Source organism: Scleropages formosus, chromosome 3 (genome assembly GCF_900964775.1).
Source record: "Scleropages formosus chromosome 3, fSclFor1.1, whole genome shotgun sequence".
NCBI lineage: Eukaryota > Metazoa > Chordata > Actinopteri > Osteoglossiformes > Osteoglossidae > Scleropages > Scleropages formosus.
In genome coordinates, this window is record NC_041808.1 from 23,781,901 (window position 1) to 23,806,792 (window position 24,892).

The following is a 24,892-nucleotide window of genomic DNA, read 5'->3' on the forward strand; positions in this document are numbered from 1 at the left end:
TCATCTCACCACTCAGAACGACACACAATTTAAAACTTATGAATTACTTCTGGAATTTTCCATTTAATATTTTCAGACCTCAGTTGACTGCAGGTAACTGAAACCACGGAAGGCGAACCTGTGGATAAAGGGGGAACTGTTGCATTCTGTTTTATTTTGTATCCTTTTTCATTGTCATTCTAAATATAAGTACTGGATATAGCTTAAAAATAGTCCAGTTGGAGAGGGGAACTTTTTAATGGCAGAGTTGCTTGAAACCATTCAAAAGTTTGATAGAATATCAGGCTGCGTGCACTCCTTTCTTTCATTCTCTGAGGCACATAGTCACTGCATAACACTGTTTGCTGTTACATGAATTTGTTGTGTATTTCTCTTAAACGTCTCTCTGAGTGTTTATTCCATCTTTACTTTGGTGCTGTGCTGAATGATGCTCTAAACCAATAGCTTGGGGTGGGAGTTGTGTTGTCGGGGGGACTGTGTGCGTGCGTGCGCGCGCGTGTGTGTGTGCGCGCGCTGCCTGTTGTGTCTTTGTCAGGATAGCGGGATTGCTGCAGCTGTACAAAATTTTCAGTTTATGTACAATATCTTCATAAGCCGTTTACCGCATTTTCATTCTGCGGGACTCCGTTGTGCGAGGGATGGGAGTTTGTGATGGAATCGGGGATAAAAAGACAGTTTTGCATTCGTTTCACGTAGGTTTATTATTCCAATACAAAATCACATTGAATCCAACTGGAGAGCTACAAATCTCGACACCGAAAAGGGTTCGGTTTCCAGGAAAGGAAATTCAAATTGGCACTCGTTAAAACCCCCAACCGGCCGCCCGGGGAGCTGCTTTAAAGGGCCGCCGTGCGAGTCTGATTGTCCGAGTAGAAAATACCACCGAGCCGGGAGCTGCTGGTATTGAATGCTGTAAAACAGGGTAACTTCACCCTGTTCCACCAGAGCGAGTGAGCAAGTAGACAGACACGGCTCAAAAGCTACTAGCGCCCAGTTGTCGTGGACCCAAACAGCCGACTGAGTTATTTCCTTAGTCACACATCTGGAATACAGTGTATGTAAATTTAACCCTTTGCTTGTATTTGCTATACAGTACTTGTCTGAGAAGCATATCAGTTACCCACACAACCTCCTCCACCTCATAAAAGAGCTGTATGTCTCTTTGTTTGGTAAAGCAAAAACAACGTAGGTCTCAGAACCCGCTGCCGTTCCTCCCAACAAGTAATCAGTGTTTTGCACAGCTTCTTAACCGCGTCACTTTGCAAGTTTGCAGTTAAATTTGCAGAGTTGTCAGCGATCAGGATGAACCACCAGTCTGTTTCTTCAGGATGATAATTATACAGCAGTGCTAAAGGACCATAATAACTTATGTTAATTTCATCATGGCAACTAAGAGCATCTTTCCTAGAACATGTATGGAGAGAGATGTTGGTATAATGAGACACAAAAGATGAAGAGAGCCATGAAGGATGTTGACCTGGGGGTTGGGGAGGGGGGGGGGGGCTGGGTTGGAGGGGTTACGTGAGTGCCGCTCTGGGCAGGTGGGACGAGCACAGGGAGAAGGGGGCTGGAAGACCTTCGGCTGGACCTTGTTCCCAGGGCTCTTGACATGGGCCCCGAGGATGCAGGGCCTGGTGTTGTTTACCGGGAGCCGTTCTCTGTGGCTGGGTGGGGAGGAACACAGCCATCAGTCACGTGATCCACACCGTTTCACATGACTGCGTGTGTGCGTGCGTGCATGTAGCTGTGCCAGGCCACAGCATGGAAACTAACACCTCAATAATCTCTTGGTGACAGGTTGGGGAGCGCCCAGCCCTTCATCTCATTGCTTAACCTGCCCAAGCGCAACTCTGACTCGCTTTTGGCTTGGGAGGTACAGCAGCAGAGTAAAGTGTGAACACACCTAGGCAACAGCTGTACAGAAGGAACTGGACAGGAGAGCGAGAGCAAAGCAACGCACATGTGTCCTACGTGTGTGTGAGCTGCAGCAGGAGAGCTGGGAAGACACAGTGCTTCACCTCCTCATCACACTGTGCCCAGTGTGGACAAAAACCTGTTTACCGCAGCTAGGCTCACACTTTACACCGGTACTGTACTCACCCCTAAGCTAATACAACCCTGCTTTAGCAGCACTGCATGCCTGCAGATGACTGAGCGAGGAGGATGACTCTCTGTAGGAAACTCTTCTAGTTTGGCATGCAGGAATCACGATTCCCTGAACTCGAAACTCCATTTCACTCCCATATTTGGTGACAATAATTGGCACATCTGGGACAGTCACTTCAGTGAAGACGCGAACGTGGGCCGAACGCAGGGATTTCTCCCTTTGTAAAGATATTATGAATTCATTTTGACTGCTGACTTGCATTAACTGCATGCTGTGCTCACAGCGGTTAGATGTGTGTTACAGAGAGGGCGGTGATGACAGCGCAGCGGGCACTGCTGGTACATACCGTTGTCCTGCAGCGATGCAGCCAGCGGGAAGCACAGGGACAGAGAATACACACATTCACACACTTCAGCACACCTACGGGTTGCACCGAAACCCTTTATGGCGAAGCTCTGCGTTCAGTTAAGCCTCACGTTGTTTTACACAAGGCAACAATGCCATATCATTTCAAATCCCCACACGACATACCGTAGAGGCAGGGTGGACCACTGAGTGGCACTGTAGTTCCATCAAATATTCTAATTTACAATATAATTTCTTGTGTAATAGCTCCTATTAATTTTACACAGCAAATCGGGGTTTTAATATCCAATTTACATTTTCACTTGAATGTTTTACACATAAGGGGGCGCAGTGGATTGGACCACAGTCCTGCTCTCCGGTGGGTCTGGGGTTCGAGTCCCGCTTGGGGTGCCTTGTGACGGACTGGCGTCCCGTCCTGGGTGTGTCCCCTCCCCCTCCGGCCTTACGCCCTCTGTTACCGGGTAGGCTCCGGTTCCCCGCGACCCCGTATAGGACAAGCGGTTCAGAATGTGTGTGTGTGTGTGTGTGTGTTTTACACATTAAAGTACAAATTATAGTACTAGGATAAACAGGATAACTAACTTGTGTAAACCATTGCATTTGTGCCTTATAACATTATTTGATTAAGGCTTACTAGGAAGAAATAAATCGTAAAATAGCAGAGATGTTGGAAAAGAATGGAAGGTAATTTTCATAACTAATTCTGGAAGACACACGTTACTGGAAGCAGTGTAGCGGCAGGAGAACGAGAGCCATGGGACTGGAACAGCAGGACCCGTGTGCGGTGTGGGCGGGGCATCTGCCGGAGGATCCCTTCACTACTGATGTATTGGGGTCTATGATGCACAATAGTTCTATACTTTTTATGCAGAATTATTGGGGCGAAGTATTCACAGTATGAACGTAAACCGTATATCCGTTTAATGTCCGCAGTACTTGTATAACCCTAAATTACACTGCAAATGAATCCTACTTTTATTCCAGCCGTTAAATGTCTCGCGCGTATTATGCGCTGCATCCACTGCGCGGAGCATGAAAGATGCTCCATACTCACGTCGGCGAAAGTACAGTCAAGACCCAACCGTAGCGCCACCTCGCCACAGGAACAGGGGAACTCGGAGTCGGGTGCGATGCGAGGCGTAAGTGCTACGGAGAGGTGCGTGTACGCGTGCCGGAGCCGGGGGCCTACCACGATAACGGACGCGCCTGCGGTCGGGTTGCTGTGCTTTCGGGAGCCGTTGAGCTGCATGGTCAGTTCGCTCATCTCCACCTTCAGGTTGTTCTCCATGGCGACGTCCTCCTGCACGGGACATTGACCGACAGCTTCATCAGAAGTTCCCGGAAACAGCACTTTTGCCCCTTTTGACATTTTACATCACTACGGATAAGAGCACTGAATGCAGAAGAAAGGCAGACGAAAGAACTTACAGTTACCCACGGATGGGCCAGTATGTCCTCGGCTGTGTAGCGGGCCTCCACGTTCACCTGCAGCATCCGGCCAATGAGCTCCTTGAAGGACACATAGTAATATAAGCGCCATGGTGTGCAGTAGATGGTGATGGGTAAACACATTGCCAAGCCCATGACTACCGCGCACATATGGAGAGTTTCTGGTTATTACGAAAACCAGTACTCTCTGTATATCGATGACATTCAAAATATATGTTCTTGCTTCTAATCAAAGCTGCTTACAAAAGTATTCACAGCATGTTATTGGCGCAACTGAGCAAAAGTAATCTCGGTTTCACCCAATGAACATGTTTCCAACAGCATTTTTTTCAGCTTTTACTGAACGGTGCGTAAGTAGGGTATGGGTTCGGCGCCAACGTGGCCCGTCACACGTGAGCACACTCACTTTGGCCGAGTCGGTGATGTTGTCCCAGTAGGGGGTGGGAAACTCAAGACGACCCACCAGGATCTGGTCGAACAGGTCCTCCTGGAGGTTGTTCTCACTGAGGTTCGACACAAAGGCTGGTTAATGTAGTGCCCCCCCAACACTTTCACAACTCTATGGAGGTGGAGTCACAGCTCACCTGCGGAAGGGTGGGAAGCCACACAGCAGGATGTAGGTGATGACTCCAGCAGCCCAGATGTCCACCTTCAGCCCGTAGCTGTGGCCGCACAAGGCCGGAGAGACGCTCAACACTCCAACAATGCAAATGGTTAATGAAGAGTCCCCCTGACGCCCCCGCACACCTTACCCTGTTTCAGCAATGATTTCTGGTGCAACATACGTGGGGGTCCCGCACACAGTGTATAGCGGCCCCTCCACCACAGTGGCCAGGCCAAAGTCCCCCAGTTTCAGAGACTTGGTACCATCTGGGTATTCACACACCTGCAGGACACACAATGGTGTTTCACACACTCTTCCTTGAATGTCCTCCTTGCTTCTTGACTGCAGATTCAGCTAGTGAGATGGGCAGTGCTGCTTTCTGTGTGTTTTCAGAAACATGAACTACAGGACTTAATCATTTAGAGACAGAGGTGCAGGAGCACAGCAGGTTACTTTGGGGTCCTGCTCACATGGCTTCAAAATCAAAATTCTGTAGGTTCTTGGTTTTGGCTACAATGTGGCAGAATGAGCTCCCTCTGTCCTCAGAGCTGCTGAATCCCTTCGAGTACTCAAGGACGATATCAAACTCATCTCTTCCAGACCCATTTCTCTCTTGATCTACCGAGAGCTACATAAATGGGTCCTACACCATCCGCTACGGCTATCTATGCATTTCCTATTTGAATGTCACCTCTGTAGACAGCTACTTGAGGGATGGGAACCAGCAACATGCTGCTACCAGACAAACAATATGTGTTTTGATACTCTTGGGTCTGCGTCTACAGCGGTTTATCTGTTATCGATGCACTTTTGTTTCTTCCGAGTTGTCCATCACTTTGGAGAAAAGTGTGTGATAAATGAGTGTAACTGTATGAGACAACTTCAATAATTTAACTGATAACTGACTCATCAGTAATTTAATATACTGTGTTGACACAGCAAGGCTGAGACCCACGAGCAAGTTCTCTGGCTTGATGTCTCGGTGGACGATGTTGAGGCTGTGCAGGTACTTGAGGGCACTGGCCAAGTTGAACACCATGGCACTGGCATCCTGCTCCGTGTACTTGGTGGACGAGGTGATGGCGTCGAAGAGGTCGCCACCCTGTCACCATATTAACCCCATTAACACCACACAACAACCAATAACATCGCCAGTAATGCTGAGGAGCAGATTCTCACAGCAAAACGCATAAATGCACCTATACTACAGCGCACACTTGTTCTCATATACAGTGACCTTACCTTGACCAGCTCCATGACCAGGTAGAGCTCACTCGGTGTGTCCACCTCCTCTATCAGCATGATGATATTGGGATGCTTCACCCTCCGCAGCACGGCCACCTCGTTCTCAATCAGGTGCTCCTGGCATACATCAACCTGCTGTCAGTCATTCATTCTCCCGCTGTCCATCATCTGTGAAGCACAGGGCTTCCTCACCACTGTCTGTTGTGTGTTTTTGTCTCCATCCTCAAAATTAGAGACACAGAGGGGGGTTTGAATGTGACTGCAGCTCAAACACCGTGCGGAGCAATGCACGAAGAAGCACAAGCCACGTTTAAAAGTCGCTGCGTTCAAAAAAGCCTCGTCTCTTCCCATGTCGTCAGCTTCGGTGTCAGCGGGAAAGTGGATAAACGGACACCGGACAGCAACAACAGTTTCGGGTTCCGGGTGCAGCTGCCTGCCGTCACCCACCTTGCCGCTGCATTTGCCCTTGTCAATGATCTTCAGTGCAAACTCCATCCCCGTGGCCCTGAAGGAGAACCGGAGAGCAGGAAGAGGTGAAGGCTTGTCTGAGCGCAGAGTGCTGATGTGGCGGTGAGAACCGAACCCCGCGGGGGTCCCTAATCCCCGAGTTCACGCTTTGTGTGTATCGCCGCATGGAGCTCTGACAGCTACAGGTCTACAGGTGCAAATATGAGCAACCCGAGTGTCCCAACACATGAAAAATATGGCATTTTAATTTGACACCCAAAATTAATTAGTATACCAGGATAAAAATTATTTTTATGCAAGACAATGATAACATCAACATATCATATTTGTCACAAAAAATAGAATTTCTTGCTCTTAATGTCATGTTTTCGTTCATCCATCCATTTATTCATTGTTAACTGCTTGTCCAGTGCAGGATCATGGAAGTCTGGGGTGTCTTCCAGGAAGCACAAGGTGGGAGCCACGGTACACCCTTATGCTAAGCATATTTTCTTGTACACACACACACGCACACATTGTCTGAACCGCTTGTCCCATTCAGGGTCGCGGGGAGCAGGAGCCCAACCCGGCAACTCAGGGCGTAAGGCCGGAGAGGGAGGGGATACACCCAGGATGGGACGCTAGTCCATCGCAAGGCACCCCAAGCGGGACTTGAACCCCAGACCCGCTGGAGAGCAGGACCCGGTCCAACCCACTGCGCCCCCCATGACTTGTAAACAGCTAAAGTAATTAATTTTTTCTGTAATTTTCTTTAAGTCTTCCCATGACTGCTTATTCCAGTAAAATGACAATGTTAACAGGCAAAAATTACTCAGTGATAAGCTCATTGCTTTAAATATGTTGTCTGCATTTTCATAAGCCTTTGTACAGTGTTTTTTTTGTTGTATAAGACCCTGCTGTGTGAGGGCTGACTGCACCTGGGTTTGAATCCCAGTTCCTGCAGTAGTGCCTTGATCAAGGTACTTACCCTGAACTGATTATAGTAAAAATTACCTAGCTGTATAAATGGGTAAATCAGTGTTAGTAGCTTCGTGTACAATCCTGACATTTTAGTGGACAAGCACTATCTACTGTAATCACCTCGTGGAAAAATCCACAAATTTAACCATGTATTACAAAATTCTGAAATTATAATTTCATTAGCTAAATTAATAAATGCAAATATGTGCAGTGTTCCAATTAATATGGAAATATGGTAAATAATTTGTAAGGCCGTTTCTGAAGTGTGTAGACTGCAATGAAGAGGCCTGAGAATACACACCTTTCCACACACTCCTTCACAACAGCAAAGTTTCCATCGCCGATGACCTTTCCAACCTTGTACTTGTCCAAGATGACAGAAGCGGCTGGGCACGCATTCCCGTTCACTGCTGGAGAGACCAGGACTGAGCTGACAGGTCCCGTCCACTTGGAAACACACCCAGCATTCTGATTCATGCACTCAATTTTCCCCAGTCAGACAAACCCAATCTAATGACTGCTTTACTACATAACCAGTTACCACCCAGTGTTCTGACCATGTTTACCGAGGAGAAAGTTCTCAGCTGGGAGCTGAAAGCAGAGCTGATCCCTCACGTGCTATAGGTTGTCTACGTCCTGTGCAGCAGATCCTGACCCGAAGCTCTTAACATGTCCTACATGCAGTTGGCAGGTGTGAGGATGACTGAGTGCCGCACCAGCGCTGAGGGATTTGACGGTTGTGCCGGTGGATCACCTCGGCATGACTTTACCTTCTGGACTCAAGTCATCGCTCAGATCCACGGCTCTGTTTACGCTGGAAGAGGAGCCGCGATGGGGGGACATCTGAGGGGAAAGACCATCCTCATCAGTACCGTTTCCTCATGCTGCTCATGAACAGAGCACTGAGGCATCGGGGTCGGTCTTACCCTGCGGCTTGACAAGCTACCGGGGCTGGTTGGAGTGGAGCCGGACGCCTTGGGTGACCTGGGCCTAGATGTCTGGCTGCCAGGGGTCCCGGGGGTCCCAGGGGTTCCGGATGCTGCAGCAAAGAGGAGGTCTCAATGAGCGCCCCTACGAACCTGAACCTCCGCACGAACCCTGGGCTCCTACACATCCCTGCACCCCTCCTGCTCATTGTAAAGAAAAAAAGAAAAAAATTGTCCTTGTATAAATGCCTCTTACATGAAGAAAGGAAATTAAGGTCTAGTTGGGAAGTGCAGTGGGACACATTAAATACTCATTTAAATATTGATATATACAATATAATGAGCATCTGAAGCAACTTGAACAGTAACTCTCATGTTTTACAAGTGTTTTATTGTTGTGCAAAAATAAATGTATGTAAATAAAATCAGCTCATTTGTTTGTCACTTAAAAGGACTACAATGGAGTTGTTTAAATTATTCCTAAATAATATAACAGGAGAAAAGAAAAATTTCAGACAACAGCATTGCAGACCAGCCGGTGACCCCGTCAGCAGTGGTTCACAGCCAGGACATCCATCACCACGGCAACGGAGGCGGGCCCTGCAGTGCTGAGCGGGGCGGGGCCTGGCCACACGGGTGGGCCGCCGTGGCGAGGGCACTGCCCGCCGGTGGGAGCACAGCGTGCGCAGCTCTCAGACAAAGCGCCCGCCTGGCACACGCTTAACCCCCCACCCCAAAGAATGGCTAGTAGCAGCTGTCAGAGCGCATGCTGGGATACGGAGAAGCTGCAGAAACAGAAGTGGAGGTTTGCGCCGTCTGTCTGCCTTAAATAAAACTAAAATTAGGATTAAAAACTAAAAACGGACAAAGGCGCCTCGCTGAGAAAAGCAGCACATTTGACACGGTGGCAACAGGATGTGAGATGTTGGTCATCCTGCAGGGGGCGATCTTAGGGTATTTAAGGTTGCTCTCAAGCTCTTGGTTTACTTATATCATTTTATTACTGCAGATGATGCGTGATTATTCCCCAAAGCAACTTACAGTGATTTCCCCATTTATACGGCGGGGTAGTTATGACCGGAGCAATTCAGGGCAAGTACCTTAACCAAGGCTACTACAGCAGGAGGTGGGATTCAAACCTGCAACCTTTGGGTCCAGAGGCTCTACCCGCTACACCACCTGCTGACGATGAGCAGAAGCTCTAGTGCCCCCTCGCAGGCGGGAGGGAAACCGGGCAGTCATTATCCGATTATTATGTCTGCTTTATGGGTGGGTTGGTGACAGAGCTCACAGGGAGCTTTTAAACCACTGTTTGTTTGGCAGATAGTGACAGTCCTATCAATAATATAACAGGCCCTGAGAGATGGAGCTCTGCCACACACACACACACACACACACACACACACACGGATGCACACACATTCAGGGTTCATGCCGGCCGAGCGCGGTGGGGGCCGTATTCACTGTGACGCTGGTCTGCAAAGACCATTAAAAGCAGAATCGCTAAATCGGAGCTGTATTGCTACAAAAAGGATGTTTCAGCTGGGAGTTACACCAGTGAGAATACCATGTTTACCTCACAAGGCGCTCAGTGGGACAGAGGAGGAGAGGAGACAGAGTGAGGACACACTTCTCTGGGACCTAAACACATTCACCGCGGTTGAGCTGGACACAGGTTTGGGGCAGGGAACACCCGAGGCACACTGACATACTAATTCACCCTCTGTCTCACACACACAGGGCAATTTAGAGCCAATAACTCACCTGCACACATATTTGGATTCCACTTAGACGAAGGCCATGCGATCATAAGGAGAACATATAAACTACACCACAGACTGAGCCAGACTGAAACCTACATCCAAACCAAGAGCCCAGGAGCTGTGAGGCACCAGTGCTACCCGCTGTGCCACCGTACCCCGCAGACCTAAAAACGTGGACGGGGGAAGGCCTTGATGACTTTGGCTTCGGATTATTCGCGCATTTCTGAAGGTGCCCGAAAACGCCAAACGACCCAAACGGCTTCGCGCACAAAGATCGGCACGTACGAACCGTGCGCCAAGCGTTCGGAAACGCATCAGATGTCCACAGGTGAACATTTTCAGCTGAACTTTGAGCGCTCGCAGAAAGCGAGGAGTTTCTTTATGATTACGCTGCAAAACAGAGTTACTCCAGAAAGCTTTGCATATTTTATGCAAATAGAGCCCTAGGCTTTGGTATATCACAGACTGCCGGGGGGGGATTTTCATTTTTATTGCAGCCGGAAGCTTCCGAATTTCATTATTTGAGGTCGAAGATCAGCTTGTTACACAGAGCTTGCCGGAGTTCCAGAAAATGAGGTTCATGGTCAATATCATAATGTCAAGATGAAAAAAAATGGTGACGCAGTCTTTCTGTAAAAGCAAGAAGTTCACATGAAAAGTTGTTTCTTCCGACCGGAGCGGATACATAGAAATCGTAACGTCAAAGCAGTTTAACAAGCCCATCAGTTCAGTTACGATTTCACTTTGCGTGTCGTAAACAGCTCGCCGCAAACAGGGGTCGATGTCCCCGGCGATCCTACCTGAGCCCGGGGACTTGCTGCGACGTAGGGGTCCGAGGTTCTTGGCTCCGGAGGGCCTCGCAGGGGCGGCGGCGCGAGAGTACGAGGACTTCAGCTCCCGGCACTCTGCGGGAGCAGCGGGAAGCAACAGTGAGACGGTGCGGGACAGCCTGCTGGGTGTCCCCCTCTCCAGCGAGGTCTCTACGTCGCTGCGGTGCGACTTGGGCTCGCGAGCGACCGCGAACTCGGGCGCGGAGGCGCTCGCAGCCCAGCATACCGGAAACAAAGGCGGCCGAGGCCTTGCGACTGTGGTCCAAGCCAAAGTCATCCTGGGCATAGCGGTACTTCTCAGGTCCGCAAGCGATGAACACGTCGTCGTCCCCAAAGAAGTCCTGCAAACAGGTGAGCTGGAGAGGGAACACAGGGGCTTCATTTCACACCTCTGCTGGGAACTGGAACCAGAGCGGCTGTTCATTACACAATCCACAGCACTTATTAAATGTTAATTATACAACTGCATCACGCTTTCCAAAATCTTCTACATGTGAAGTCCATTAGTTCCCAAATTTGGCCCTTGTGTGGTGAAATGAGCTCCCCCTGCTCCTCGGAGCTGCTGAATCCCTTCGAACGTGCAGGAAGGGTCTCGCAACACATTTCGTTCAGACTCATTTCCCATATGAAACCTGCAACTTATTCTTGTTCCTATTTGTATGTCACCGCAGCGGGTAACGTAAATTACATGTACATTCCTCCACAGAGCCGCATCTGCATGGTAGACGGCTTTAAAGCGTCATCTGCCTTTCCGCTGCTCCCATCCACTGCAGAAAATGGAAAATTTGGCTCATATTGAACTTTTTTTTTTTTTTAAATTCAAATCTTAACCAATGTAGTAGTCCCAAGAGTTCTGCTATGATATTTCATCCGCTGTATAACAGGAGCATCACCAGCTTCCTTCATGCAATCATGTATCTGTAAGAGTCAGTAAAAACATCTGTTTTAAAATGTAGAAGAATGTGTTTACCCTTTTAAACATTATTTTATAGCCCCACTTCCTCATCTTCGCCAAAGATGGTTTATTTAAAACCATTACAGGAGAGCACAACGTGATGAATTAACTAGAGAAATTTTGTGATAAACTCACTGCATTGGTTTAAATACATTCCTTAGTTTCTGACTTTAGCAGTAAAACATTACAAAGCTAATATTAGGACATTTTACGTTGTAACACAGTACGATATATTTTTATTTATTAACATTAATTACAGTTTCCAGATTTGGAATGACTTTTTTTTTTTTTGTTCTGGTGGGGTGCGGAGGCCGTGGGAACATGACTGAAGCCCGAGGAGTGCAGAAACACAAGGGCACCGCTGGGTTCCACTCAGGGGGGAATGTCTTCTCCTTCCTGGGGAGACAAGCCCCCTTTGTGGGGCCACCGTTTCCTTGGGTACGAGCCCCGCAGAATACAAATGAAGGCGCAGCTTTCGGCAAGGCCGCACAGCAAGGAGATTGGAGGCAACGGCGTTGCCATGGCAGCGGGATGACGGGCAACGCTGCCACTTCGAGGCCTCTCCAGCCGTGCAGAACCGCTGCGGAAATGGGGCCAGCAGGTAATACACTCGAGCGAAGAACAGACCGATTTTTGCACTCAATAAAGAGACTCTTCAGTACAGGCAGTTGAAGATGTACCCGTGCAAAAAAAATGTAGATGCTCACAATACCGATAATCACGATCATTACTTTTTTCCCCATTTCCCCTAACGTACCCTTGCAGTTTTCCCGATTCTTATATTCACATCTTGTCAGTAGTTGAACGTTATGTCCGCTTGCTGTATACTAGTCCTGTTTTTACAATGAAGCACTGGAGCGTATTTGGCTGGACGCGCACTCTGCTGTGTCACCGGGTCTCCGGAGGGCAAATCGCCACGACAGAAAAACTCGTTTCTTACTCTTCCATCCATCCGAAAAACCTACATAAAGGCAAAATTGTCTGATGTTTATGTCACTCCGTGTGCTCTCTAAATTAATGGCTTTCAGCTGATCATTTATTTCTAATGCATGCCATGAATCTATGGTTTACGGAACAGATTGAAAAGCACCGCACCGCAACGAGAGCCATATATCAGAGCAGTCGAATGGGAAAATAGTTTCTCTCGCTAGCGGTCCATGGGATAAATGCCTATTTGCTGCTTCAAACATCATTAGCAAATGCTGAGACAGACAGTCATTGAGTCCCTTACATTTTTTCATTTTCTTCTTTGCATCACAGCAGAGGAATATTTTGGAATGTAACACAGTGAGCAATGCACAGTTCCCATTAACTAAGGAGTCTTCACTTTTCGGCATTTTAAAGGGTCTGTGTCCGGATACCAGGCCTAGCACCGCCTAGGATGAGGCTGTGGAGACCACTTTGGGCTTTGCCTGGCAAAGCAGACAGTCGAGGGTTGGTTCGAGGGGGCGTGGCCAAGCCGCTGCAGGCATGGAAGCCACACGAAGAGAACCCTGCTGCGGAGAACATACAGCCCAAAGAATATATTTAAAGACGACTGATGAAAAACTAAAAGGAATAAACAAACTTGAATTTAAAAAGTGTAAATTGACAATAAAATTTATTTAAAAAAGCCAATCTGTCTTACACATAGACAGGAGAGGAGGGGCAACTGCAGACTAAGGAATGAGACTGGAACCTCCTGTAGTTTTATTACTATTATTCTTTCCAGCAATTCTGAGAATGGTCTTTGGGGTAGCAGAGGAGGCACCTGCCAGGCACAAAGGCAGCTGCAATTTTAGACAAATCAATGCAAATTATCTCCAGCGTTTCAGTAATCACTGCATATTGCTGCCTATTATCACCCAGGCAACCTTGGCCAACAGAGTCACACACCTCCGATGAGTTACGATTCAAGACAAGGACTCACGTTTATTAGCACTTGCGAAGGATTCAGGGTTTCATTAGAAGAGATTTCAATTTTCTCCACTATTCATGAAACCACTGTTGCTCTATATCTGTAAAACTGGTAAGACAGAGATGTGTTCTGTATTTAAATAGAACTTTTTCTATACAGGGCTAGGAGGGGGGTGTAGTGGTTACAGTCATCAACATACAATGGGAAGGTTCTGGGTTCAAATCCCACTTCCTTCTGTTGTACTCTTATCTTGAATTAATGAATTTAAAATGACCCTGCTGTATAAATCAAAGTAAATCAGTGTAAGTAGCTTAATACTGTCACAATGTCAAATAAATGACTAAACAATAATTGTGCGTTCCACCTTTTTTTCTGTATTTATTCATTCATTCTAACAGATGCAAAATTCCTATCCTGGGTGCTGTGTCACCTTTCAGAAGATCCCTCCAAACCCTGAATCCTGTGAAATCCTACTCCATCTGTGACAGTGTAAAGGTGGTATCCCTTGGAAAGCAAGGTCATCCATCCTCTGTGTCAAGGAGTACTAAGTGGCAGGGAAAGCAGGGCGCACACAGCTCGGCGAGGACACCGAGTAGTGCTGTCAGAGGCACTCAGCATCAGGACTGACCTCGAGCGGGGTCTTTTGGTGCACTCGCCACTTCCCATTCCTTGACCGCCACACTTGCTTGGCTGCATTCAGCTTTCACAAACCCATCAGTTATACAAAACAAGTGAAATCTCTCTTTATATATAAGTAAAACAAGATGAGACTTTCAAAATATGTAAGTTATAACTGGATAAGACTAGATTAATGCCAGAGCGTTACGTTTGGCTCAAAACAATTGTAATTAAAGGCTCTGTAATGCTTCGATGCGCAGGTGGAGGAAGGACCTGCCGTTTACAGCGCACAAAGGCAGCACTTGGCCACAGTAGTGAGCTCTGTTGGCTGGGTGCCAGACCACACCCACTGGCACTTGGCCACACCCCCACGGTTCCAGACCACACCCCCAGGGCACCAAACCACACCCCCACGTCCCTCATTCCCCTTCTGACTGTCAGTTCCAGCCAGCAGGAGCACGAGGAGCCGCTGAGACACCTTTTCTTTGTTTTGTGATGTCTCTGAGGGGAATGAATTAAGACAAAGATTCTATACAAACTCAATTCAATTTCAAATTTACATGTTTCAGAGGAAAAGTGGCTTTGAAAAAGGAGGGAAAAAAGCTTTGAAACTGTAGGTGTGATCTAATAAAAAAAATTCTCCTCTCTCATTCAAAAATATTTTTCAGCTGTGTACTATAATGCTTTAAAAATAAGATAAAGCAGTACTGATTTAAAAATGTTATTCAGTTGCTATAGTTCTGCTGATTTTATTCAGTGCATTAGGAAATATTAAAAGGCCCAAGCATTTTACTAGTAAAATTACTCAGTGAAGTGCTTTGAAGGCACAAAAGACCAGAATCGTGCTCCACTCGTGTTTCCTGAGAACGAACCCGAACCCACAACCGTCCGTCTGTCTGTCTGTCTCTCGTTTCACTGCTTCTGCCGAGCTGCAAAGCAAGCACATCTCAAGCTGTCCCTCTCAACACAAAGGAGTTGAATAACCGCTCGTTTTGTGATGTTAATGCGGTCGGCTGGACGCCAGTCGGCTGTCTCTCCCACATCTCAAGGCCAGATAGGGAGGAAACAAAAATACTGCAAGTATGGTATTTCCCAGCATTGACAGCTTGCCACAAACGGCACTTTAAACCCCGACAGTACATCAAAAACATACAGAGAGGACCCTCCTGGATACTTTAAGCCTGACAGCTCGCAGGTCCAGCACTTCACAGCCTCAAATACAGATAACAACATACACCAACAAAGTAAAGGTCAGCTGGTAAAGGTAAATAGCTCCTTTTAATCTGGAAACTCAGTAAAGAGATGGAGCCTCTAAAGCATCCTCTGAGACTGGGGGAAAAGGGGGATGTCAGTAAACCGGGCTGAGTTTTAATGTTAAATTTTCTATTATTTATTCATTTAGAGAACGTCTTGCTCATTAAATTTGGATACTAAGCTACTTACACCGATTCCCCCATTTATACAGTTGACTAATTATACCTGCATAAATCCATAGTAACTACTTTGACGAAGGTACCAGAGCAGGATGTGGGATGTAGACCCAGGTCCTTCAGGTACAAGGTACCCTCTCTAACCTCTGTGCTACCTGCTGAATACCTCAGTGCCTAACCTTCAGCTCCTTGGTGGTCCCCTTCTACAGTAAACGTGTACGTTCTCCAAAAAAGATTAACAAGGTAAGAGTAGAGGCAATGGGGGGCATGGTGGCGCAGCAGGTTTGGCCGGGTCCTGCTCTCTGGCGGGTCTGGCGTTCAAGTCCTGCTTGGGTGCCTTGCAAGACACTGGCATCCCATCCTGGCTGTGTCCCCTCCCTCCAGCCCTACGCCCTGTGTTGGCGGGGTAGGCTCTGGTTTGCCGCAACCCCACTTGGGACTAGCCGCTTCAGCCAATGTGTGTGTGTGTGGGGCAAAATCCCATTCTTCTTCAGTGCAACACACACAGATGCCATTACAAAATTCTCCCAATTTCCCGACAACTCCAAGAGTCAGCAAGTGCTTTCATACGTTAGCGAAGTACATTAACCTCAACAACTTGTTCCACGGCATACCTTCAACTGCAATTATACATATTATACAATTACAGTTATACATTTAGTAGCGAGTTTACCAAAAAGTCACGTGCAACATTCAGTATATCAGGCATGTCTAAAATCACTGCTCTTTGACAGCTTTTTGGTACAGTGTGTGCATTCTTACCATTCTATGGTTATAAGTGACTGTTGAAAACCTGACTAGGAAAAGGTTAAAAAAAAAGAGAAACATGTCAAAATAACAGAGGTATTTTGAACCATTGACAAACTGCCGGAAGGGAAGAGAGAATCAGCTGCATGCATTGTGTCCTCCCACTGTAATCCTGCTCTGGGACACTTATCATATTGGGGGGGAAAAAAAAAATAATTAGATCTTCTTTAAATAGCCTAAGAATAAGGTGACCCACACAATGACACAGATACACTTAACAGTAATTCAAAACCTCCAATGTGTAATAAACGTAATTATCAAGCAGTGGCCTTAAACAGCCCAGATTATGTGTCACACAAAGATGCCAAAAACGCCGCAATGTTGTCAGCAGCAAAAGTTAATGTTGTCTATAAACCATTTTAATATGGGTATACAGATGGGTAAAGGGATTTTGCGTGAGCTTGAGCTAAGAGCAGATATGAAAACGCTGCTGTAAAACATGGCATTTTGGGACTCAAAAGGAGACAGAAGACACAAGGTTTAAAAGGAGGGAGAAGGTCATGTCTTATACACCTATGGCATGAAACAGCAGAAGCTGGACTGCATGTGCGCTGGGAAGAGTTGCTGCATTCAGTTCAATTTTTCCTTTATCGAAGATGCAATACGATATGCTTACACTGGACTTGGGTTTTCAGTGACTCATTGGCCAACTCTCATCTAGGAATTCAGCATAAATGATCCCCAATGTGTCATGCAACAATAACCCTAGACTCGCAAGTTAATTCAAAAACTCAAGGAGGCCCTTCATATGCATATGAGCAGATAAGAGCTGATTTTTTTTGTATGGAGCCCTTTTTTGCTCATGTCTCCAAAAGCATAAATGAACAATGTGTTCAGGACATTCTCAATGCACTTTTTTTTTTTTTTTTTTTTTTTTTTTTTAAAAAACAAGTAAACCTAAGCAGAACAGAAATCGTGGTGCAGCGCTTGTAAACACATCTACACATCACATGAAGTAACTCCTACAAAAAGCTTTTTCTGCACCTTTTTTTACTCTGCTGTACATGTGTCACATTATACACATACTATATGACACACACATCATGGTGTCCTAGACGTCTCGGAATAAATGTGTTTAAAATATTGATTTTATAATTACTTGGATTACATTCATTTTACAAGCAGTAGTGCAGCATTAAAAGAACTATAGTAGAAGGAAGCTTTTTGCTTGTAAGCCAGCCGATCTGACGTAAAACACAGAAACACGAAATAATCGATAACCTGTCTTTGTCGACTGTCTTGTGACAATCTGCAGAGCAAGCAAAACAGTCCTCTTTTCTTTTTTGCATTAATTTTGTTTCTAAAGGTTTTAATTTATTAAATATGGATCTTGTATTTCATGGCAGGTGTTTATGAATCAGAAGTGACTGCACAATCTGTTGGACCAGGAATGCTTGTTCACTCTTTTAAAATCTCAAAAAGCTGCGTTGTGGTTTATACCTGCTTGCCATCCAGGGTGTAGAGCCTTTTCACAGGTCCCGAGTCGAGCTTGATGGCCTCGGTGATGTCAGCGAGTACCTGCTCAAAGGAGTGCGCCGTCTTTTTGTTGAGAAGCACTCGCACGGCCTTGCGAGGCTTGACCCCCCCGCGAAGCACCGTCACCAGTTTGGGCTTGATGAAGTCCTTGCTCTCGCGCTGCTGATGCTCACTCTTCGGTGACCCAGGGGTGGACCGGGAGCGAGCCCCTTGAGCTTTCACGTTTACCGACCAGTTGGGGTTCACGTTCTTGGTGTAGTCCACCTTGCGATAGGGCTCGTTGGACGCACACACGTAGCTCTCGCCTGCGTGGAAAGGGGAGTGAAGGATGATGTCATTACAACCAACACACTGTGACTCAGTAGCATCTTTTTCAACCATTTTCTACAATTCACCTCCTTCTCAGAAAGTTCACAAGACAATTTAAAAAACCCCTGAAATGCAGGAACCGTTTCCCTACTGTTCATCTTTATCGTCATCTTCCTCATAAGGGGCTGAAAATCTAAAGCCCATCAATTTGTAATCTTCGCCCCAGCGTGGTGGAACGAGCGCCCTCTATCCCTCAGAGCTGCTGAATCCCTCTTAGCAAGAAGCAAAAGAAGAAGCAAGACCCATGTCTTCTGGACCCACTTCTCTGCAAATCTCCTGAAACCTTTATAACTTAGTTCTTCAGCACCTGCTACTTTTTATCTATGCATTTTCCTATTCCTATGTCACTTTACGAGGTAGCTACTTGAATATTTGTAATTAGCTACTTGAGTGTTTGTTAAATTTTGTGATTAGAAATTGTTGATCAGCAGATAAACCCTTATGCAGCTACTGGTGTGATGTATATTGGTTCATATGGTGAAACGTAACAAATTAACTGCTTAGAGTCACACGTCTGCATCTAAGTCTCTCTGTCTGCTAATGTAATGCAATCGTTGCATTTTCTCCGAGATGTGCGTCGCTTTGGAGAAAAGCATCTGCTAAATGAGTATATGTAAATGTAAATGTGTGTGCCATGGCATTGGCAATATTGAATAAACAAGCTGTGCCTCAGCAATAGCTTGTGTGTGTGTATATATATTTGAACCCAAGATCTGTATTAATATTTCATCAAGAATGTCTGCCGAGAGCCTCCAAAAGGGGGTTTGTATTCAAGACAAATGGAGCAGGTATACTAACAGGATTAGACACATCTGTCTCGTTTCTGTTTGTACCTTGACCTTGGCAACCTAGCAGATCATTTACATTTATTCATTTTAGGTAATAGTTACCCAGGGCAGCTTACGCTTGGGGACCAGCGCAAAGAATCATATCTATGTCCCACAAAGAACACACATGGATCACATCACTTTCTCAGAGGACTCTTAGGTGTCTAAATTTTAAAGTGAACTTTTCCTTTTTTAGTGTTCAGTCTATAAATAGTCACAAATATCCATGTAACAATGGATTCTCTGTCACATAAATCCACGTAAAATGATAAAAGCAGTGCTGTGCACGCTCCTTTTTTATTTGTTCATCAAGAAAACAAATCTTTGCATAAAATTTACAGTTAAGAAACAAATGTATATTTCAGGAGACTTACTGACTGAGAATGAACAGCTGACAACAGACCATCTGAAACAAGAAGCTTATTGACTTATGCCTCAATCTGACATTAATATGCAATATGAGGCAAATAAAAAAAAAAAAAAAAAAAAAAAAAAATTGTTCCTCCACAAATTCCATCAAATGATCACTCGATGGAAAGGTAACCAAAAATGACATTTGAGGCAGCAGTGCCATGAATAACCCCATTCAATACATTACACCACAATATTGAATATTAAGCACGATCACCTATACCACTGTATTTGTGTTATTGTTTTGAAAGAGCAGTGATTCATTTAAAATATAATTAAAGCTTGATTATTAGTTTAATTGTCCAGCTGAATTTTATAGCAGAGAATGTTGGTTGCATCTTGATGCTTTGACAGAAAATGACACATGCATAACTGCATTATAACATTTTTGGTATTTTGATATTTAACATGCACATTAATGAGTATATTAAAACACACACACACACACATTTTCAGAACCGCTCGTCCCATACGGGGTCACGGGGAACCGGAGCCTACCCGGCAACACAGGGCGTAAGGCCGGAGGGGGAGGGGACACACCCAGGACGGGACGCCAGTCCGCCGCAAGGCACCCCAAGCGGGATTCGAACCCCAGACCCACTGGAGAGCAGGACTGTGGCCCAACCCACTGCGCCACCGCGCCACCGCGCCCCCGCTATATTAAAACATAAGAAGAGAAAAAAAACATCCTATAACAATCACATGCAGGAACAAGTCCTTCAGAACTGTCCGTGGTGCTGAACTTCACCAATAAACATTATTTTTTGGAATATTGAATTGCTAAACAATTCCCTTAATCCACACATTACTGAGATTATTACTCGTTTTGAAAATTTAAAAGCAAAAATAAATAAGGCTACACTAATACTTGATCACCTCTAACTGCATAAGCACTCAGGTACATTTTGCACAGAATTACTAAATATCATGAGAGTTTCTTTTGAAGCTGAGCAAATACATGCCTTTCATGCGAACCTAGCCTGCTGTGGACTGAGGTAGTATCCCTGTTCTGGCTTCTGATCACAGAATATCAAGAAATTAATAATTGGTTCAGAAACAGCAGCTTGTGCTCTCTAAGAAGCTATTTATTATATCAACAATAAAAGCACATATAATTAATATTGCAGAATTAACTCTAGTTTAGATCTGTGCAACCAGGGCCATTACTATTGAAATGCAAGCCAGAAGAGGAGGGAAATGTCAGCACGTGCCTTAACTGTTGCCGTTTTTCTGTACGTCTCGCAACCAGACAGGCACGGCGAGCGAGACCGGCCTCGGGAACGAGACAAATGGGTGGAGCCAACTGGCCCGGAGCCCACGGCTCTCCTCTCTGGCCAGGCTCTTCTCGCCACAAAGAGGTGGCTGTTGCAATTTCATGCAAGGTTGCTTGTCTCTGCTTTCTCTTAAAAAATGTTTTGCTTCCTCTGGAACACTGTGCTGTGGCCTGATGGGTGGGAGAGTCTGCCATTTTTTAAACCGTTAGCATCCCTACGTGGGTTCCGTTCTCCGGTCCTGTGTAAAGTCCCACAGTTGGCAGGTACAGCATCAATTATTTAGACCATGCTGTAGCGCTCCAGAGCTGCAAAAAGGCACAATTTAGTTGTTGCCAAACAAGCTCGTATTACAGCTGGAACCACGCAACCAAATTTTGTTTAGTATATCTTTAAAATATATCATTTGACTTTGAAATATACTTGGCTGCATGTGTACCTGATTTTAAAGTATTCTAGCATCTTCACTTTGTAACATCACTGCTGTATCAGGATAGGACACTTTTTTTTTTTTTTTTTTTTAAAACTGCACATTCATTCTCTGGGACAACACCACTGGTTTACGTTTGATCTATGTTCAAATGGACCGAAAAAAAGGCAACACCAAGCAAATGTGTTTCTCTATATGCAAAAATCAAAAAAATTTTTAAATGCAGTATGACTTGTTGGCTCTCAATTGCCCTTGTATTGCTAGTGTACGTCTGAGTGAATGAGTGTGTTTGGCATCCCATCCAAGGCATACCCTGGCACACACTCCATGCTTCCAGTATAGGTTCCAGATCACGGTGACCCTGAGTTGTAGAAGGGGTTATTGATAATGGATGGGTTAATTAATAAAATTAGAAAAATAATCAGAAATCTGTCTCCAGATATTTTCCTTCTGACAGAAAATTGAGTCACATGACATTATATGCTCTGTATTTCTTTGCAGACATATTCGATGAATGTTTACACATGCTGAACAAAGCCCAAGGCTGAAATATGGGAGTGTTTAAATGCCATACTTAAACATAGTCATAACTGTGAGTGCTGCCCTTCTTATCCTTTATTTGGAATGATGAAAAGCAATGGATAATTATCAACAGACAAATTAAAAAAGTGGCCCAAAATTCCTTTGAAAAATCACGTCGCCAATCACTAAACGCACTGAGAACCAAGGCTGCCCTTGAACGTACCGTAAGTGATTTATTACACCTTGCTCATGAGAAGAGTTGTGGTCCCATCCTAAAGCTCTGTGGTATCTGCTGAAGGCAGATGTCACAGTCCACCAACGTGGTCAAAACACCAGGCCATCACACCAGCTCATTATCTCAGCCCTCTCCTCCCTGTAAGTCAAAGACCGATGCGGAGTAGACCTCTGTACAACTACATGTCGATAGCGAAATCCCATGAAGCCCTGGTGCGCTGAGAATCTCATTTGCATAGGTTAATCACCATCTCATTCAGGAGGCATCGTCTAGGTCACCGCTGATAATCTCCTTTTTCCCCCCCTTCCTGCAGCACACATTGTCACCGTGGAGGTCACATTGAAAAGGGATCTCGGTTCCAACAGCTTCATTAACGCTCGCCCACTAGAATGAGGAAAGACGGGGCGTGCCGAAATATGCGGCGAAGAACGTGCTCGTTACGAGATAGGGCTCAAAACTATGCAACAGAACTGGCAAACTAAGGGAGCTTTTACATTTTAAGTCTGCAAATGAGCAGGTAGATTTTAGCCAAGGTATGCCAAATGGAGAAGCTTCCAAATCCTCTATGCTGCATTGTTAATATTAACCCTTATTTCACCAACACCAATCTCTCCAAGACATCTTACAACAATAGATAATTAACTTTAGAGCGATTTAGCCATTTATACAGCAGAGTATCCTTAATGTGTTAATTCGGGGTAAGTACCTTGGTTAAGGATACCGCACCGCGGCATTAGGTGGCATTGAGTCAGGGACCTGTGATTGTAAGGCAATGGCCCTGATCACTGCACTCCCCAATACTAGTATGCATTTAATTTAAGACACGTGCAGCTGCAAATATACCACATTAATTACATGGCTTTCCAAGCTGATACCATCATCAGAGATCATCATCAGCTGTGGCTGATATCAAAAAAGGGCTGTGAGAGGGGAACACATCCTTGCTGTTGCTTTCATGATCAAGTCCAACAAGGCGTGTGATGAAGACAACGAACGAGTGGTTATTGTTCGATGAGGTACCCAGACACACAGCTTTTGTTGCCGGCACGAGGCCGCGTTGGCAATGAACCAGCAAATCAATCAATCAACTCACTCAAATCAATTACTCAATCATTCAATCAATCAAAGTAACGCTCTCTCTCTCGCGTCCCCACCTTCCAGCAGCTCCTCGAGGCTGGAGATCCTGCGCGCGCCGTCCACGGTGTAGATGCAGCGCACGCCTTGCGGGAGGCTGCTGCTGTCCGCCAGAGACTTGGTGAGTTCGGCGAGCAGCGCGTCCAGGGAGCGGCAGCGGTCCGCCGACACGGCGTACACGAGCCCCCGGAAGTAGCGATCCCCGTTGCGGTAGAAGCGCACCTTCTTGGCTTTCTTCTCGGAGCTGAGCGCCTGCAGCGTGCGCGTTCGGTACAGGCTGCAGTTGGCGCTGTGGGCCGGACTGGGCACGAGGCTGTTCGCGCGGGAGCCCGACTGGGAGCCCGTGCCGGAGGCGGACCCCCGCGAGGAGCGATGCGCCTTGTCGCGCTCCTCGAAGTGCTCCAGCTCGATGGTGGTCATCGTGGTGGGGAGGGGGGTGTTTCTCGAGCAGGTGATGATGGACCGCGTTCCAGGAGGAGAGGATCACCTTTTCGGGAGCTGCTGCTGCTACTACTTGTGATGAAGATGATGATGATCAGTCATTCGTCAATGAGCTGTGACTCTGCCCTTCATTGACTCCTTCACCTCATCAGACAGAAAGCACGTAGAGAAGAGACTTTGTCTCCAGCGACCAGGGAGACGGAGATGCAGCTCTGCTTTCCCTCCGCGAACGATACAACGACGTTACCGCGATGATCTGAGCCCCAGCAGCGACCGTGCGAACACCCGACCGCGCGCCCGCACCTCGCGACCATATCTTCCCGAGCGTGACCAGCGCCGACCGCTCCCCTCGACCGCAGACGGAGAGGATCAGGGGATGACGAAGGGATGGATTAGTGGTGCAGCAGTCCTCGCGAACCTTGCGGTCTTCATACGGACCGCCATCCGTCCTCAAGATCTTCTCAGATCAGATGCTCTCCTCCAGCCCCCGTGGAGATCCCAAACGGCGATGACGGGCTTCCGAGGCCAGACCTTTAAAAGCGTTTTGGAGGTCTGGGGTCTAGATGCGCCGCCTTCCCAATCCAGCGTCCAGCAGAAGCGCGCGCGCTCCCGCCGCAGAGCAGATGCGCGTCCGCCGGAGGAGCGCGCGCCGGGCTCAGCACCGCGGCAGATGGACCCGCCTGCGGGGCTCCGCTGGGTCCTAAAGCCATATCTTCTGTCTGGAGTGAGATGCGCTGCACCATTCTCACCTGTACCCAGGTGTAGCGGCCCTGGAAAAATGTTCTTTAAATAATGTAACTGTCACACAATGAGAGGCTTAGTGTTTTTTTTTTAATATTTACCTAAATGAAGATGGGTGCTCAGTCTGTACTCATAACTCAAATATTTTGGTGGAATCAATGGCCATGGATTTGATAGTCAAGATCATTCAGCTTCCCCCCCCCCCCCCCCCCGCACTTCAGTGCACAGCATTTGTTTTATATTCTGCAAACCTTTTGTAATAGGTTTTCCAGTTTCTTAAAGAGCAATTTAAGTGTGTGAGTGATGGTGTGTTCCACTGCTGTATGAATGAGTGACCTATTGTAAGTAGTGTATCTAGCAGTGTAAATCACCTTTGTGAATAAGGTGTGTGGGCTGATAACACTACGTAGAGTTCATTGTAAGGTTGCTTTAGCAAAAAGCATCTGCTAAATGGAAATATGCTTTATCCTAAAACTAGTTTTGCAAGTTTTTTTTTTTGTGAAAATTTAAGAGCTGTAGCTTTTTTTGGTACACTTAGATTTATTCATTAATCCCCCCCCCCCCCCAAAGGTACTTGGTGTTCAGTTCTCTAGTCGTTTATCTATTTCTA

General features: G+C 46.3%; 1 protein-coding gene across 5 annotated transcripts; it reads right to left on the reverse strand.

Moving 5' to 3' along the window:
- Positions 1-576: 576 nt before the first annotated feature.
- LOC108936663 (serine/threonine-protein kinase DCLK2-like) lies at positions 577-24,162 on the reverse strand. 5 transcript variants are annotated; one of them, XM_029250615.1, is made up of 17 exons: positions 23,121-24,162; positions 17,866-18,206; positions 10,945-11,074; positions 10,689-10,793; positions 8,126-8,238; positions 7,970-8,042; positions 7,501-7,609; positions 6,219-6,276; positions 5,769-5,888; positions 5,482-5,628; positions 4,675-4,808; positions 4,507-4,584; positions 4,329-4,425; positions 3,902-3,982; positions 3,663-3,773; positions 2,454-2,460; positions 1,544-1,664 (listed from the first exon to the last, which is right to left on the reverse strand). In XM_029250615.1, the coding sequence occupies exons 1-17, from the start codon at positions 23,518-23,520 to the stop codon at positions 1,642-1,644; spliced, it is 2,127 nt and encodes a 708-aa protein (XP_029106448.1). In that variant the 5' UTR covers positions 23,521-24,162; the 3' UTR covers positions 1,544-1,641. The 5 variants fall into 5 exon arrangements, with proteins under 5 accessions (XP_029106447.1, XP_029106448.1, XP_029106445.1 ...); XM_029250614.1 differs by lacking the exon at positions 2,454-2,460 and having other exon boundaries at positions 577-1,664; XM_029250612.1 differs by lacking the exons at positions 1,544-1,664; positions 2,454-2,460 and having other exon boundaries at positions 3,062-3,773; positions 7,501-7,606.
- Positions 24,163-24,892: the final 730 nt, after the last annotated feature.

What these genes read in the sequence shown, in the direction of transcription:
- LOC108936663 (XM_029250611.1), bottom strand. Translation starts at nt 23,520, where the DNA reads ATGACCACCATCGAGCTGGAGCACTTCGAGGAGCGCGACAAGGCGCAT. An exon ending in CCTCGAGGAGCTGCTGGAAG is followed by an intron (nt 18,207 to 23,120) that starts GTGGGGACGCGA and finishes CTTTCCACGCAG; the next exon opens with GCGAGAGCTACGTGTGTGCG. An exon ending in GGCTTCCCACCCTTCCGCAG is followed by an intron (nt 4,426 to 4,506) that starts GTGAGCTGTGAC and finishes GTCGAACCTCAG; the next exon opens with TGAGAACAACCTCCAGGAGG.